This window comes from Sinocyclocheilus rhinocerous, unplaced genomic scaffold, assembly GCF_001515625.1.
Source record: "Sinocyclocheilus rhinocerous isolate Xijiao unplaced genomic scaffold, SAMN03320098_v1.1 scaffold82, whole genome shotgun sequence".
In the NCBI taxonomy this organism is placed as follows: domain Eukaryota; kingdom Metazoa; phylum Chordata; class Actinopteri; order Cypriniformes; family Cyprinidae; genus Sinocyclocheilus; species Sinocyclocheilus rhinocerous.
Window position 1 is genome coordinate 7,027 of NW_015644168.1, and position 18,421 is coordinate 25,447.

The window sequence follows — 18,421 nt, forward strand, 5'->3', positions numbered from 1 at the left end:
GGGGTAATATATTACAAGTAACGCAAGTTACGTAATCAGATTACTTTTTCATTTAACTAGTTAAGTAACGCATTACTTTTAAATTTACAAGAAAATATCTGTTATTTTTTCAAATACGTAACAGCAGTTACTTTGTTTCCCGTGTCTTGACTGACAGCTCTCCTGTCCTCATGTTCAGAGAAATCAGGAGTGAGTGCTTTATGTATTTAATCCCATTTTATTAACCAATGTCTTTTCTGCTGACCTTCGATGATCCAATTCAACCATGCTAAGCAAAAATTGCACATTTGTGTTTCATTTTTGTCATTGCTGAATAGTGTTGAACTTTCTTCTCCTGCGTCATATTCTTCATGCAATTTGTTTGAGCTGCGCCCTCTACTGTACAGTCGTGAATTTACATTTCCTTCAGCCTGAGGCTCATTCATTTCTCTTTTGTTATGAAAGGGCTTTTACATTTGTAAAAGAAGAACTTTTTATATTAAAAACAAACAAATAAGCCCAGCCCAGATTTAAAAAGTAACGCAAAAGTAACGTAACGCATTACTTTCCATAAAAAGTAACTAAGTACCGTAATTAGTTGTAATGCATTACTTTTAAAAGTAACTTTCCCCGACACTGATTATTAATATGTGAACCCTTGTGAGATAGAAGTGTGCTTAATTGTGTTGAAAGCGCACTTTAAGTGTACACTTAAGTACACTTTTGCAAAGTGTACTTTGTAATAATGTCGAATTCTAAGTTTTACTTTAAAGTATTTTTATATATTATGATATAATAATCTTTTGTCATTTTTTAAAGAAGTATTTCTGATATGTTGGCTAACATACTAAAACACATGTGAAGTAGGCTACTTGATTCTAATTTTAACTGGTGTAAATCATTATTACATTACAAGTTCATATATTTTAAATGTACTAAATTGCAACATCATTAAAAAATGTGTAATTACAAATGTATTTAAATACATGACATACAAGTTTTGGTAGCACTTTATTTTACAGTCCTGTTATTCATGTACATACTATGTACTTCTCATAGTAATTACAATAACTAGGTAATAACTTACTTGAACCTACTAACCCTGAACCTACCCCATGTAGTTGCCTTAATTACCAGTACTTTCTTAGGTTGGTACACTGTAAGTACACTGTAAGTACATGTACTGTAAAATAAAGTGCAACCTAAGTTTTATTTTTAAAGTATATTTTAGTTAAATAAAGTTTATACATACCATAAATAAAGTAATTACAAAATTACATATAAAGATGTACTTAGGTCTTACTTGGTTAAAAAGTACTCTTAATTTCAACTAATTGCAGTTCGTAATTTAAACTATAACACATATTAATTTAATTTGTAAACAACATTTGTTTAAGTGTCAATAAACATTACATTCAGTGTGGACCTATAAGTATATTCCATTACTGTTTTCCATTCCTGTAGAAAAAGTACTCTTTTTAAAAGTATGATAGAGTGTATTTCTTTTTTCACAACAACAAAAAATATATTGAATAGTAAAGAATCAAGATGCTATGTAGTGCTGCGCAACGATTAATCATGATTAATCGCATCCAAAATGAAAGTTTTTGTGTATGTAATATATGTGTTTACTGTGTATATTTAATATATATAAATGCACACACATGCATGTATATATTTAAGAAAAATATGTTATGTTTATATATTAAATATATTTATATATAATATAAATTATATGAATATAAATATATACATGTCAATATTTTCTAAATATATACTGTTTATAATATATATATACTGTTTATATATACTGTTTATACACAGTTTAATAGTAATGACTTTATAATATAAATATATATGGTCTAAATGAGCCTACTCCACCAAGCTACTGTTATAAGCATGAGCCCCGTCAGACTGGTCGTGGCGGCGGTGTTGCAACAATATATAGTGATATTCTCAATGTTACTCAGAAGACAGGATACAGGTTTAACTCATTCGAAATACTAATGCTTAATGTTACACTGTCAGATATGCAAACAGTCACCACTGATAAGCTACCACTAAATATTGTAGAAACTTAATTTGCTGTAAAGTTGCTTTGCAATGATTTGTATCGTGAAAAGCGCTGTACAAATAAACTTGACTTGACTTGACTTATGTGTGTCTTTATATATACATAATAAATATGCACAGTACATATATAAACAAAAACTTTTATTTTGGACGTGATTAATCGCGATTAATCGTTGCCCAGCACTAATTCTATGACATAAAAACGTTTGTCTTTTAATCAATGTATTTTAGCTTTGAGATTTAAAAAAGTTAAAGTTCACTAAATAAGTATTTATCAGAAATAAACATTTAAATTACAGTCTTTTTCTTCTGGAAAATGAATACCAATTAGTAATAGTAAGTAGAAAATCACAATTGTCAGAGTGTCTTCGGTTCTGTCATTTATCATTAATATAATTTCCTCTCTCAGCCATTAAATGATTGTGAAGGAAATGGCTGGGTTTTTGTATTTTAAAAATGTGTTCATTGCTTTCATCCGTGGCAAAAGCTGTGAAGTGAGGTTCTGATATAAATTAAAGGCTACTGGCTAAAAAGATTGAGCCCATTAATATGTCGTATTGACATGATATGACGTAAAGACTATTAGCTATTTTGAAAAAAAGCCCTGCCCCAACTTCCTGTTTCAGTAGGAAATGTGTCAACATATGACAACATTATGTTTATCAAAAAATTGGAAATTGGTGTTTATGGACTGCTGGAACTGCTCTTGTGCCATAATATGGAAATGCGGGGATTGCTGCACAAGTTGTATGTTACAGACAGGGTTTCCTCTCTGATATTCTTGATTCTCCGCAATCCCACACTTAATCAAATGAGGCTGCAAATAAAGGAAGAGATTGTGGAACACCAACTAAGACGAATTAGACCAAACTCCCTGATTTCTCACCAGAGATCACACTTATGAGCTTGTGTTGAACAGCTCATAGACTTTGTGGGTGTATTTTCTCAAAAGTGGGAGTAATATTTCTAGGTCAGGTTTGCATTTTAATATTATGTGGTTGGGATCAGTTTAGCAAGATACATATCTCACTCTGAAATTAATTACAAATGTTGGCTTATAGATTTTTTTAAAACCCTAAGCTCATTTGTTGAAAACTTAAATTGTGGTCACATAGATTTCTGGTTTAATAAAATTCTAGACTAATCGACTTTCCAGTGGTGGGACTGCAGTCTAATTCACAAAGAACTTGTTTAATGTGATAAGAAAACTTATATGTCTCTCACCCATTCCTTTGAAACTAAGCTATCTAACTTGTTCTGTCTCTTTGGTGATAGTGATACTATATCTCAGTGCCCCCTGTTTGCTTTTTGATACAGAGTATTTGATCATTTTCATTTTTACAGTTTGTTCTAAAAAAATTTGCGAGCTCTCTACAGTCTATTTTGGGTATTTTTTGTGTTATTAATACATTGATAAATCTAATGAAATTACAAAAGAATGTGCCAAGTGGATTGTGATTGTGAATTTTACTCCGTGACAAAACGGAAAATGTCAGCGTGCCTTAAAGAGATTAATTCCTTTTTGCATAAAATACATGGCCCATATACCTCCCCATTAAATCTCATGATTTGTGAAGAATTTGAGAAAATAGGCCAACTGTGAAACATCTGAAACACTTTTATATGTGAGCTGAGTCTGTTTAAACATCATGAGGATTTAAAGAAAAAAGTCAAACTTGTACGTGTGTGTGTGTGTGTGTGTGTGTATACCAACATACGTTAAAGTAAAATATCTTAATTGAAATAAAGTGCAAAAACAATAATTTTACAGAAATTTTCATTAAAGGTTTTACAGAAAAAAAATTAATTTTACAGATTCTTCCTTGTTTTAATTATGATATTTTACTTTAATTTTACGGGTTTTGTTTGGCAGCCGTAGCTGCCAGTCATTTACCATTTTTTAAGGGACTTTTTTTACAGTGTATATATATATATATATAATATCGAAGTAAATCAATATATATATTTTTAAATTAAAATGTATAAATGTAAATCACAATATATATATAATAGTTGTAAGCCTGAATATATTGTTGTCACCCTGAATATATCTATATTGCAATTTATATTTATATATTCAGAATTATAATATTCACATTTTACATTTATATATTCAGACTTATAATTATATATTCAGATTTATTTCTACATATTCATGATTTACATTTATATATTAAGATTTGTATCTTTATATTCTGATTTACATGTATATTTTCAGATTTATAAAAATATATTCTGATTTACTTCCATATATTTAAAATTGACATTTAAATATTAAGATTTTATTTATTAAGATCTCCTGTTTGGCACTTCATAAAAGCAAAAATATATAGAAATATGAATGTACAAGTGAAATTTGAAAATGTATATAATGCAAATATATATTCTAATTAAGAATAAGAATGACATAAATCTGTCGCACAAAACAAATTCAGCATATCTCTTGACATGCCATTTAAAATACCAACTAAATATACATTTTATTAATATACACACGCGCACACACACACACACACACACTATATATATATATATATTTGTACAAGTATATATATATGTACAAAGTGAAATATGAAGATGTATTTAATGCAAATATATATTTGAAATATGAATGGCATAAATCTGTCATACAAAACATAAATTCAGCGTATCTCTTTCTATCTCTTGATGTACCATTTGGAATATTGGTCAGGATGTCCAAAACCATGGTGTGTGTGTGTGTGTGTGTGTGTGTTATTATGGGGGGATGGTGCTGTTGAGATTTTGGGTTTATGAGTACTGGGGGAGGGGAACGCTCTGCATTTGTGTGCTGCATACTCTCAGTACAATAATGACTGAAATCTCAATGAATGTGTGAGGAGAAAGAGCAGATCACACCTGTCAAAGACTCTCTTTGTTTGTTTATAACCATGAGAACAGTGACTGTATGGATGGAAATTTGTGGAACAGCACATATGACACTCAGCACACCAATGATGGTCTGGTTGTTCACTGGCAGACAGTGGAAAGGCTTCTGGAAGGGGGATGGGGTGAAGGATTAGCCTCCTAAATCTATTAAAAATTCATTCATACTAAATTCACTTGAAGAAAAAAAGAGGGAGTGCTCTCTCTTACATGGGTAGGTGAATTGACCCAGTTGTTCTGTATTCCTGTAAAAAGGTCACTTGACGTCACCCTCTCATGAAGCTACTGTACATCAGCTTGAGGGGAAATGGGACAGTTATTTGTTGTGGTTTCACAGGAATATCTGACTCATAAAACAAATCGTTCCGGTCCTGGATGCTGAATAGCCAATGCAGCATTTCTGAGCTACTTTAGATAACATAGTAGGCTAATAACTGTGACGCAAAGCACCTGTTAAGCTAGCTTGCACTGCACAAATAGGCCTTACATTAGTTTACATTAGAGCCATGGCTGTGTTCCAATCACTTCACAGCGCCTTGCAAAGTAGACATCACAGGGTATTAAGCCATTAGTTGTAGACAGCATCTAGGCTTAGTCTCAAAGACACTAAAAAGGCAAGCGTACAGTATATCTTCACAGAAAGTGAAAATGATAAATATACCCATCAGTCATTGCACACCACCGCAATACTACTTGAAGTGGCTAAAATAAACACAAAGGAACATTTTTCTTCATATTAAATTGGTTAAGACATTAGATATTTTTGTGTGTGACTGTAAATTGCACTAGATGTGACAATTAGTCATATTAGAGAGAAACCCTGTCTGTAACATACAAACTTGTACTCTGTGTAGCTTTATGTACGCAACGTCACTTTAAAGGGTCAGTAAAATGAATCCACATGAATTGAGTGGTAAAATCCAATCTTTGTGAAGGGACACGATTGCTTTATGTGCTGAACAGATTTAATTTAGCCTTTTGTTCACATATTATTCACATTGATTGCACAGCTCGATTCATATGGATTAGCTTTATGATATCGTTATTAACTTTTTGAAGCGTCCAAGACTTGGTGGAACAAGGCTTGAAATGGTGGAACAAAAATCTCTCAGATTTGAAAATGATCTTCATTTGTGTTTCAAAGATAAAGAAAAGTCAACCCAGGCTTATTGGGGAAAAAAACATGCCTCTACCTACATTTTTTTAAAACTCCAAAGATGCACCTATACGCACAATTCACAGCAGTTTCCAGATTAAATAGAGGCAGTAAAACAACTTCAAAAACAACTTTCTAACTTTTCTCAAACAACTTTTTTTTGTAAAAAAAAAAAAGTAAAACATTTGTAAACTAATTAGAGCTGTCAATCGATTAAAAATTTTAATCTAATTAATCACATCCTTTTTCTGTGATTAATCGCGATTAATCGCACACTTCATGAAATTAAGCATAGACCATTTATCTTGTTTCAAATGTTTATTTTGTCATCATTTGCTATATCCAGCAAAGTAAACCAAAAGATTGAAGGGTTGGACTGAAAACTTTCCCGGAATTTAGCAGCTTAAAATGATCTAATCGCAAGCAGAGAAGCAAAATTGGGTTAAAGGGTTAGAATAGAAATTGTGCTATAGTAATTTTGCGTTAATTGCGTTAAATTATTTTAACGCGTTATGGATTGTTAAATTAATCGCATTTTATTAACGATGCGATTTAATTAACGATGACAGCCCTAAAACTAATACATTTTGATGTTTGCATTACATAACCAGCTCTATATCTATGACTTTTCTGACAGTAAACTTGCTCGGTAGCACACCTGGTGCAGCATTGATAGCATTTAGGTACAAGTCCTGTGAAGCATGAATCACGAGTAAGCTTCATAAATAAAGGTCAAACACTTGTATAAATAAGCTAAAACGGCATGGGTGCAAGCATCACATTTGATTTTGTTAACATAATCGGTTAGTTTTAGGGAAGTGTTTAGTGTAGGTGACATTTTCAGCACCACTCAACATACTTTTAATTTCCAAATTGCTGTGATACGTACAAGAACCAACATAACAAACCGTTGCCAGATTCACGTTCATCTGACTGCTTCAAATAAAACTGAACGTGTTTTTAGTGCTACTCTCTGCACATTTCACTTTGAAAGTCTGACATATGCAAAAGCAATGTAATATTAGCAGAAATGTTGTCAAACACACTTTTTCCCAATGAACCTTATGGGTTTGGAATGACATGATGGTGATTAAATGGTGACAGAATTTTAATTTTTAGGTGAACTGTCCCTTTAAGACAAGTTAGTTCATCTTGATAACACCCCCTTGGCAGCTACTTCCTAGTCATGCTACAACATCTTCTTTCTACTTCAATAAGAAAAGACTGAAACTGCATGCCAAAATTACATTTCAGCAGCATATGTCAAATCAGCTGTAAATCTGACAGCAAACAAAAAGACCAAATGTCAGAAATGCATTTGGCCAAGTTGAGTTGCCATTTTTCTTATTCATTTTTCTGAGAGTACCTTGTCTGTATCTACTGTAAACTGTATCTGAAATCCATATCTGCGTGTAAGTCTGTGTTTGTGTGCCTTTTATGAATAGTGATATGGATTCTATTAGGTTTGTGTTTGGGTGGTACTGTGGAAACTGACTTTTACTGCACTGTATGCAGGGCTGCTTGAGGAAGCAGGCGCGATGGCCAGTGCCTCAACAGACCTGGACAATGCTGAGGCCCAGAGACAGCTCAACAACAACAACAGGCCTGCAAGCACAGGATTCTGGGAAACAGAGACCACCAGTGCCAAACTATTTGAGTGCTCTCGCATCAAAGCATTAGCAGGTGAGTAGAGAATCTGCTAGATCTGTGGTTGTGTGTGTCTATAGTATATTTTGAGCATATGTATACACTAACTTTTAAAAGTGTGGGGTCAAGTAGTTTTAGGTTTTTTTTTCTTAAAGAAATGAATATTTTTATTCAGCAATGATGCACTAAATTGCTCAAAAATGACATTTATTTTACAAATGCTGTTCTTTCTATTAATCAAAAAATCCTGAAAGAATATATCTTGGTTTCCACAAAAATATTAATCAGCTAAAACTGCTTTCATCTTTGACAATAATAAGAAGGATCATGTGACACAGAAGACTGGAGTAATGATGCTGAAAATTCAGCTTTGTATCACAGGAATAAATTACATTTTAAAATATATTAAAATAGAAAACACTTATTTTAAATTGTAAAAAATATTTCAAAATATTACTGTTTTTACCGTATTTTTGATTAAATGAATGCATCCTTTGTGAGCATAAGAGACTTCTTTCAAAAATATTAGAAAACCGACCCCAAACTTGAACGGTAGTGTATATAATAAGAATACAATATTCTTCTACACCCATATTCTTGTTATGGATGAGAAATAATAAATGGCTAAAATAAAAATTCTGTAACACTTTGTCAAAAAGAAAACACTACAATTAAAAACAATTGTTTAATGGATTTAGGCAAATCAGCATTATAATGTACAGTATGCAAAATAAATATTAATTCTGAGATTTGCTAAAGATTACATTTAAGAGCATTATTAAGCTGGTGTTTTTTTAAGATTAACATGAATAATTAATCATTTAATAATTTATGCATTTGGCAGACGCTTTTATCCAAAGCGACTTACAGTGCATTCAGGCTATAAATTTTTTACCAGTATGTGTGTTCCCTGGGAATCAAACCCACGACCTTTTGCGCTGCTAACACAATGCACTACCACTGAGCCACAGGTAAATAGAGAATATATCTGACAACCGATATGGTACCGATATTGTGTATCCTTTATATAAATACATTAGTGCTGTCAATCGTTTAAAAAAAATTAACAAATTAATCGTACATTTTTCTGAAATTAATCGCTATTAATCCCACCTTACATTAAAGTTTTTAAATATACTTTTATATTGCAATAATTTCACACTCAATCTTTAAAATGAATGTACAAACAACATAAAGACAGTATATTTTTTAATATTTGTTTAATGGCATCTTTTTTTACTCTTAAAGTCTCTATTAATGAGCTGACGAGTTAAATCGGGTGGGTTAGATGAGTGAGACAGTGCTGGGCTGCTCCAGGACAGTTTTGAAAACCATTTCAGAGACATCTTCTTAAATGTGACTCATAAAATATATTACATGCATGCACAGTTTTAAGGCAGCTTTAATCGCCTTTTTGGTAACGTCATGCGAGCACAGTACTGTTTTCGCACTCGTTTGACTCGCGCCTGGCGCAATTGCGTTAAATATTTTTAACGCGTTAAACTGAAAAAATGAATTGCCTGCGTCAACGCGCTAATTTTGACACCACTAAAATATATGCATTGTTGTTTGACTCTCTCTTTCTACCAGATGAGAGGGACGCAGTCCAGAAGAAAACCTTTACTAAGTGGGTAAACTCTCACTTGGCCCGTGTGTCCTGCCGTATCTCTGACCTGTATAATGACCTGAGAGACGGATACATGCTCATCAGACTGCTGGAGGTGCTGTCAGGAGAGCTGCTGGTGAGTTCTCCGTTTCTTCAGAAAACACCATCTGAACAACCTTTTTCCACCCAAAGGTTTTACATTTATGCATTTGCCAGACGCTTTTTTCCAAAGCAACTTATATTGCATTATGGAGTACAGTTTCGGTCCATGATTTTTGCCCTCCAAAGCTAAAACCAAAACTTTTTTTTTTATTTAGCTGTTTCGTTGAAATATTTTCGGTAGCCAGAATTACAGTGCATCACTAATTATTAGCATTGCTTGCTAGTATCACATGTACTTTTGCTGTTCTATTTTGGTTGAGCCCAGCTCAAATGAATGATACTGGATTCAATGAGGAGAGGTTTGCTCTCCCTTTTCTATAGGAATTTACCTAATATTTTTGCCTGCTTGACTAGTAAACAACCATCCAGAAACCTAGCAACACACAGCAGCATCTTTAAAATACTCAACATTTTGTTGACACTTCATAAAAAAATAAAATAAAATGGTTTTTCTTTTAATATATTGCACTAAGATTTGATTGAGCCCAGTGTTATTTTAATATTATTTACTATTATTATTTTTTTTAATTGGCTTTAAAATATTTTTATACAGCAGATTTCATTTAGTTTTCATGGCAAAATATCTTGATTGTGTTTAGGTTAAGTTTTTCATCAAATATTTATTTTGTATTTTATTTCAGCTTTTATTCATTTAACAAAAATGTTTATTTGTAATAGTTTTAGTTTTAATTAGTGACAATATCCCTGATTCAGCTTCCATGCTCTGCTTTATTAATTGTCTTTCAAAGGTTGAATTCAGGAAGTTTCGAGCCCACGTGTTTGTGACACGTTCTTGTTTTAATATGTTTTTGTTTCAAGCCTCGGCCCACGAGAGGCAGGATGAGGATTCACTGTTTGGAGAATGTGGATAAGGCTCTTCAGTTCCTCAAAGAACAGAGGGTTCATCTAGAAAATGTTGGTTCTCATGATATACTTGATGGGAACCACCGCCTCACTCTCGGCCTCATCTGGACCATCATCCTCCGCTTCCAGGTGAGAATCGTTTGGACTGCTTTGGGACTTTTTTATGGCCTCATCTGACTTTAAGAGAGTGTACTGATCTCTGATCTCTATGCTGTCATTGACTAGCAATGGATTTATTTGATCTGATGCAGTCTGATCTGTAAAGAGGTGGCCATGTTTGGACCCTGTGGGGGGTGTTTGATCCCTGTCTGCCCTTTATTGTCCCTGCTGAGTGTGTGATCACTGTCTGTGTGGTGCCTGTGTGTCTCTATGGCCGATTGTCAATACCTACATTACATTCTGTAGGTATGTATGCAGTACTGATAGGAGTGGAGTTAGCAGAATACAGCTGAGTCAAAGGCTCTGTCCTAAATGGCTCACAGTCACTTCATGTGTACTTACAATGGCCGCAGTATGCATATGACTGTAAAGTCCACAAGACCATAGGGTGACCGATTTCTCATTTTTAATTTCTGTAGGTTGCTTACGAGCACCTGCTTCATTGGTGTGGTTCACTTTTATGGTGTTTTCTGCAGCCCCTGTCCGTATGCTGTCATTGTGTGAAGAAGAACAGCTTGGGAAGTGTGCTAAAGCTCTCTTTTTGTGGTTTGAGATGGCATTTCGCTAATGAATTTTATAAACAGCATTTTCATTTTTGGTTGAACTATTCGTTTACTCTGCCAAGTTTTCATCTGACTTCAACCAAGGACTACCCTGTGAAAAAGAGTGTCCTTGCTTGTATCAAATGTCTACTTCAAGTGTTAAAAATATATGAAGAGTTCATTTGCAAAAACCGATAAACGGCACTTTAAAAAAAAAGAGCTGATTGCCGTGCATTATTCTCCACATATAGCGCGATCTGAACCCTAAACACGTTTTGTCAAAAACGGGTTTGTCCACTTTCAAGGCATCGCGAGTTCACGTTTTACTGCAGAAGCCGAAAAGTGCCCTTGTTGTTTTTGAACAGAAGCCGATAAGTCCATTTATTAGAGCGTTTCACAAGTTGGGAACGGCTGGACTGGGCCCATTCATGACCTATTAGTAGCAACAGAATGGCTATTCTGTTAAGAAAAGTGTGTTGTGTGGAGGGAATGTGGAGAATCTGTGGCTCACACACAGAAACTTCCAGCAGCAGGAAGATCCCACGTTACCTACAACATCACTGCCGCTGAAAGCACATACAAATAATCTTTCCAACAACACGAAGCGGTGATATTTGATTACTATTTATATACTATTATTGTTTTTTTGTTGGTAACATTTGTCAACATTATTTAATGCATTAGCTAACTATTTCTCACAGCTTTTATTAATCTATGCCCCATTTTCCACCACAATAAAATGTTTTTTTTGTTATAGGACTTTTTTTTAGGACTTTGAGATATAAATTGAGAATTCAGATTTTTTTTTTTCCCCCACACAATTGCAAGTTTCTCTCTCGCAATTCTGACTTTTTTTTTGTTTCCACCATGGAACAAAACATTTTTAAAAAAAAGGTCATTGCAAGTTCAGAATTGCTAGAAAAAAAACAAAACAAAATCAAAATTGTGAGATAAAAAGACAATTAACTTATTTCAGTTAGTTGCCAAGTCAACATTTCTAATTTTTGTTTAGTTTGAATTTTTCAGCTTTTTTCAGCAGTTTATTTTCAGCTTTATTTCATTTAATAAGTATGTTTTTAATAGTTTTAGATTTAATTAAAAATATATGTGCGATTGATCTGATGAAAACCACAAACATTTCAAAGGGGAGATCATTATACTGTAGGGAAGCTCTATGAGAACTGGTTTCATACCATTAAAGAGCAGCAGTGTGCCCATATCCCAGCGTGCACTTGGGCTGGCCTGCTCCTCTGAGGAGTGCTGATAGTGTCCAAGCATACAGTAGGTCTTATTACTGTCTGATGACAAACTGGACTTCCTGGGCAGAGTGAAGTCTAGCGAGACGTCACACTTCCTGTATGTGGCACAGGAAGGCTTGATTAAAACATGATTCTGACTGCATAAAAACTGATGTCTGCAGCCCTGGTTGAACTATCCATTTAAATCATCCACCAACTAATTGCAGTGGCAGACTCACCGAATGCCGCTCACCCAGAGGGTCAGCTGACCGTGGACGTTCTTCCTGCCCTCAGGCTGCTGTGTGTACGTGAGAGCCAAGTGCTGCCACATGCCTGTCGTCAGCACACCGTCTCCAGACTCCGCCTGGGCCAGCAGACCCGCCTTCATCTCATCGTTTGGATCGATGCAGATCCTGAATTCATAAACAAAGAGTTACTTTTGTAATTTAGCATGGAAAACATAAACATACTTTTTGGAGCTCATGCACAGAAACTACAAGCAGCTGGAAGATGCCAACCTTGCAAATGAATAATTTTTTCCAAAAGCACACACAATTACATTCTCAAGCCAGTGTTATTTTACTATTATTTATTTATTATTATAGCTTTTATATGTTTTTTTTTTTTTTCAATCATTTATTATTTTGAAATAGATTTTATCTTTATGTATTTATTTAGATTTTATTATTATTATTATCATTATTAAATATTGCTATTTAGGTTTATTTTTATTTCCATTTTAGTTTTAGTTTTTATTTATTTTTAGTTAGTAAGTTTAGTGCTTCAATTTAAACTTATTTCAGTTAGCTTTCATGGCAAAATGTCTTGTATCTAATATTCATATTTTTATTTCAGCTTTTTTCAAGTAACAAAAATGTTTATTTATAATAATTTTAGTTTTAATTCATGACAATCACCCTGACTCAGCCTACATGCTATGCTTTATTAATTGTCTTTCAAAGGTTGAATTCAGGAAGTTTCGAGCCCACGTGTTTGTGACACGTTCTTGTTTTAATATGTTTTTGTTTTAAGCCTCGGCCCACGAGAGGCAGGATGAGGATTCACTGTTTGGAGAATGTGGATAAGGCTCTTCAGTTCCTCAAAGAACAGAGGGTTCATCTAGAAAATGTTGGTTCTCATGATATAGTTGATGGGAACCACCGCCTCACTCTCGGCCTCATCTGGACCATCATCCTCCGCTTCCAGGTGAGAATCGTTTGGACTGCTTTGGGACTTTTTTATGGCCTCATCTGACTTTAAGAGAGTGTACTGATCTCTGATCTCTATGCTGTCATTGACTAGCAATGGATTTATTTGATCTGATGCAGTCTGATCTGTAAAGAGGTGGCCATGTTTGGACCCTGTGGGGGGTGTTTGATCCCTGTCTGCCCTTTATTGTCCCTGCTGAGTGTGTGATCACTGTCTGTGTGGTGCCTGTGTGTCTCTATGGCCGATTGTCAATACCTACATTACATTCTGTAGGTATGTATGCAGTACTGATAGGAGTGGAGTTAGCAGAATACAGCTGAGTCAAAGGCTCTGTCCTAAATGGCTCACAGTCACTTCATGTGTACTTACAATGGCCGCAGTATGCATATGACTGTAAAGTCCACAAGACCATAGGGTGACCGATTTCTCATTTTTAATTTCTGTAGGTTGCTTACGAGCACCTGCTTCATTGGTGTGGTTCACTTTTATGGTGTTTTCTGCAGCCCCTGTCCGTATGCTGTCATTGTGTGAAGAAGAACAGCTTGGGAAGTGTGCTAAAGCTCTCTTTTTGTGGTTTGAGATGGCATTTCGCTAATGAATTTTATAAACAGCATTTTCATTTTTGGTTGAACTATTCGTTTACTCTGCCAAGTTTTCATCTGACTTCAACCAAGGACTACCCTGTGAAAAAGAGTGTCCTTGCTTGTATCAAATGTCTACTTCAAGTGTTAAAAATATATGAAGAGTTCATTTGCAAAAACCGATAAACGGCACTTTAAAAAAAAAGAGCTGATTGCCGTGCATTATTCTCCACATATAGCGCGATCTGAACCCTAAACACGTTTTGTCAAAAACGGGTTTGTCCACTTTCAAGGCATCGCGAGTTCACGTTTTACTGCAGAAGCCGAAAAGTGCCCTTGTTGTTTTTGAACAGAAGCCGATAAGTCCATTTTAGCGAATCATGTGGAGTTATCTGCTTTTGCTATAAAACAAACTTTTAATATGTAAAAAAAAACATACTTGAACTTTAATTTTGTAAATTACCTGTATTTGTTTAAGTTATTATTACTTAACTTAATCAAAACAACCCAACTGCAGTTTGATTGATATTACTTGGAATGCGCAATAAAAAAAAACGTGATTTCTGAAATAAAAATAAAAATGGAGTTATCAGTTTTTGCAAATGAACTCTTCATATATTTTTAAAACTGTACTTGCAGATAATGTAATATTAATGAAATAAAAGGCCACTTAAGTGCACTTAAAGAGAGAATACTTTCATGACTATGATTCTTAACACACTTAAGTACACTTTTTAAAATTTGAAATCATTATCTTTTAATAATCTTTTGTAATGCTTTAAAGAAGTACACTTATTTAGTTTTTTACTAACCTACTAAAGTACATATAAAGTACTTGATTATAATTGTAAGTGTAGTGTTATTTGATATTACATTTGAATAATAATAATATAATACTGTATATATAATATAATAATAATCTAATATTAATATATTATTATTAATAATAATAATGCATTTTTATTTATATTGAACTTTTCTCAAACCCAAAGCTCTACTCAGCATAAAATCATAGCAATAAAAACAATAAAGTAATAAGAAATAAAAAAATAAATACACTCAATGACAAGGCAGCATTAAAAGATGAGTCTCTTCTTAAAACAGTTATCAAATATATATTTTGTATGTACTATATTAATATATGTTCTAAATGAACAAATTATGTACTAAATCAATATATTTTAAATGAACTAAATTGCAAATTCATCATTACAGATATATTTAAATACACAACACACATTCAGTTAAAATGACAATAAAGCATATTTTAGTCGATCATAAATGCTTGTACACTTTAACCATATTTCAAGACAATAGAAGTAATTATGAAATTGCATATAAAGATGTTCAACTAATTGCATTTAATTTAATATCAATGTAAACCATAAAACATTTTCATTTAATTGTAAATAACATGCACTTAAATTTCCAAAAACATTAAATTCAGTTCACACTTAAGTATATTCTTTTAAATATATTTAATAGATATATATTACTTCTTAATATTTTTTTTAGATAAGTGCTCTTTATAAAGTGTACTTCTTTTACACAAGGGCTGAAAATGTGGCTATTAAAGAAACCATGAAGACAACGAAAACGTGTTATTTTAATTTCATTAAAAGCTAAATGTAGGTCATTTTTTGTTTGTTTATTCTATCTAACCTACATTTTTAAATAAAATGAAATGGTGTCGAGTGGGATGGTGATGAGTGCTTTTTAGAAGTATGCTAAAGTGTACTCCATTTTCACAAGAGAAACCAGGTCTTATTTTCTCGCTCTGAATATTTTAAAGCGCTCTGTTCATGTAACTACAAAGCGCAGTGCAGCTCCTGGTTTGTATTGCCTGTCATCTCTTGGCTCCGTCAGTAAAGCAGTGGCAGGTTACCCAGAATGCCGTCTGACTGCAGTCCAGTAAGCTGATGCTGTGGTGATTGTGGATGCAGGGACGGAGAGAGGTGGAGTGTCACTCGATCCACGAGCGTGCCGTAGAGATCACTGGGTGGGGCTGTCGTTCACGCTCACCTCTCGTGATTCTTCCTCTTCCCCTCTCTCTCATTCATTCTCCTGCCTCCCTCCTCCATATTCCTCTTTATATCCTGTCTCCGTATATGCCGGAATATCTCTCCGCTCCCCTATTTATCTCCTTTCTACCCTCCCCATCTCTGTTGGAGTTCACTCTGCCTAGTCAGCAGGTAAGGCCCAACACTGCAGCAGCCAGAGAGTGAGAGAGAGAGACAGAGAGAGAGAGAGAGAGAGTGAGTGAGAGAAAGAGACAGAGAGAGCGAGAGAGTGAGTGAGAGAGAGAGAGAGAGAGTGAGTGAGAGAGAGAGCGAGAGAGAGGCAGAGAGAGAGAGAGAGAGCGAGAGAGAGAGTGAGTGAGAGAGAGAGCAGTAAGGCAAAACAAACATGCAAACTTCTGAATCTTGTGGACCAGAAACGTTACAGATGTAGAACTATATATCACAACTGTATAGTTTGATGAAGGTTTCATATTTGCTTGTTATGTATTATACGTTATAAATCTGTGTTTACATTTCCTTTCTTTCCTTTGTAGAACTCTTGTTTTAAGCATAACCTTTGTCAAATCTGTGCTTAAAGCAATAAAAGCAGTCTCACTCAACTGGATAAGAAACATATTGCAAGATATATTCTATCTAACTTAATGTTACTTCTCAAGCAAATGTATCTTGTTTTAAGGATTTTTTTACTGGAAAACAAGACTAAAATACAGATTTTTGCAGTGCTGTTCTTTGAGGTTGTAGATATCGATCATGTATTGACAGCATGATGCGAGAAATTCAATATGACGAATGATCTTGGGACACTGTAATGTGCTTACACAAATGTGTTGGAGATGTTTGTGTGTGTGTATGTATTTGGTTCACATATGTGACCCTGGACCACAAAACCAGTCATAAGGGTCAATTTTTTCGAAATTGAGATTTATACATCATCTGAAAGCTGAATAAATAAGCTTTCCATTGATGTATGGTTTGTTAGGATAGAACTATTTGAAAATCTGGAATCTGAGGGTGCAAAAAAATCCAAAATATTGAAAAAATCACCTTTAAAGTTGTGCAAATGAAGTTCTTAGCAATGCATATAACTAATCAATTGATCTATTTACGGTAGGAAATTTACAAAATATCTTCATGGAACATGATCTTTACTTAATATCCTAATGATTTTTGGCATAAAAGAAAAATCAATAATTTTGACCCATACAATGTATTTTTGGCTATTGCTACAAATATACCCCAGCGACTTAAGACTGCTTTTGTGCTCCAGGGTCACATATGTCACACTATAAGGAGGCACGAGGTGTGCGTCCTTGTGCCACTCATTATTATGTATCATGTCAAAATGATAAAATTAGTGTATATATTGTCTAATGACAGAACAGGCCAGTTAGTAAACCACAGATAGGCTAATGCAATCACATTAAATACTTTAAAGTGGGTCATATGATGCGATTTCAAGTTTTCCTTTCTCTTTGGAGTGTTACAAGCTGATTGTGCATAGATAAGATCCCTGAAGTAACATATTCTGTTACACCAAATACACAAAATAATGATCTTTAAAAAAGCATCATATGACCCCTTTAAATGATAATACAGTATTGCTATACATGCCATTACCCAGTGTTTTAAGCAAAACCGTTGGGATTTGGACAGACTACTAATTCCAAGGACTACCGCTGATTTTAGTAATTGTTCACAAAAATACTTTTATATTAGAGTATAGTATAATATAATATAATATAGTATAAGTGACTTACTGTCACTAATGATTATTGGTGAGTTTTTAATGCAAAGCAACAAAAATGTAAATATCACCACCACAGTTTTTTAGAAAAGCCGAAGCAAATTTATGCAGTTTGGGCTGCAAAAATCTGGGGAAAAAACTAAATCACGATGGCACTGACATAGGTGAAAAAAAATTCCATACATTTTCATTGAAGGAGAGACCTGAGTTTTCTTTAGAAAATATAAAAATCTAATTTAAAGGAATAATTCACCCAAAAATGAAAATTCTGTCACCATTTAATCACCAAACCTGTTCCAAACTTGTATGACTTTCTTTCTTCTGTTGAGCACAAAAGAAGAAGTATGTTGGTAACCAAACAGTTGACAGTAGCCATTGACTTCCATAGTATGGCATAAAAAATATTATGGAAGTCATTGGCTACTGTCAGTTGTTTGGTTACCAATCGTCATTTTGGGGTGAACTAGGCCTTTAACCCTTATAAGCATTTCAGACATTTTTTATTTATATATATATATATATATATATATATTCTT

General features: G+C 33.8%; 3 protein-coding genes across 3 annotated transcripts in view; 2 read left to right on the top strand and 1 right to left on the bottom strand.

Moving 5' to 3' along the window:
* LOC107758031 (spectrin beta chain, non-erythrocytic 1-like) overlaps positions 1-11,118 on the top strand; it is a 16,901-nt gene extending 5,783 nt beyond the window's left edge. Inside the window, exons 2-5 of the mRNA XM_016575671.1 lie at positions 7,628-7,795; positions 9,350-9,501; positions 10,347-10,520; positions 11,104-11,118. Of these exons, the coding sequence (XP_016431157.1) occupies positions 7,651-7,795; positions 9,350-9,501; positions 10,347-10,520; positions 11,104-11,118 (486 nt within the window). The 5' untranslated portion in view covers positions 7,628-7,650. The remainder of the gene's footprint in view (positions 1-7,627; positions 7,796-9,349; positions 9,502-10,346; positions 10,521-11,103) is intronic.
* An 81-nt stretch (positions 11,119-11,199) lies between these two features.
* On the bottom strand, positions 11,200-12,742 carry LOC107758032 (lysosomal-trafficking regulator-like). The gene is made up of 3 exons (XM_016575672.1): positions 12,570-12,742; positions 12,286-12,446; positions 11,200-11,204 (listed from the first exon to the last, which is right to left on the bottom strand). Exons 1-3 carry the CDS (start codon positions 12,716-12,718, stop codon positions 11,200-11,202), a joined length of 315 nt encoding a protein of 104 aa, XP_016431158.1. The 5' UTR covers positions 12,719-12,742.
* Positions 12,743-13,375: 633 nt separating this feature from the next.
* Positions 13,376-18,421, top strand: part of LOC107758033 (spectrin beta chain, non-erythrocytic 4-like) — a gene marked incomplete at its 3' end in the record, with an annotated part of 62,896 nt that continues 57,850 nt past the window's right edge. Inside the window, exon 1 of the mRNA XM_016575675.1 lies at positions 13,376-13,536. Coding sequence (XP_016431161.1) covers positions 13,384-13,536 — 153 coding nt within the window. The remainder of the gene's footprint in view (positions 13,537-18,421) is intronic.

Coding starts and splice junctions, on each gene's coding strand:
- LOC107758032 (XM_016575672.1), bottom strand. CDS start 12,718: ATGAAGGCGGGTCTGCTGGCCCAGGCGGAGTCTGGAGACGGTGTGCTG. Junction 12,447..12,569: donor CTCTGGGTGAGCGGCATTCG/GTGAGTCTGCCA, acceptor TGCCACATACAG/GAAGTGTGACGTCTCGCTAG.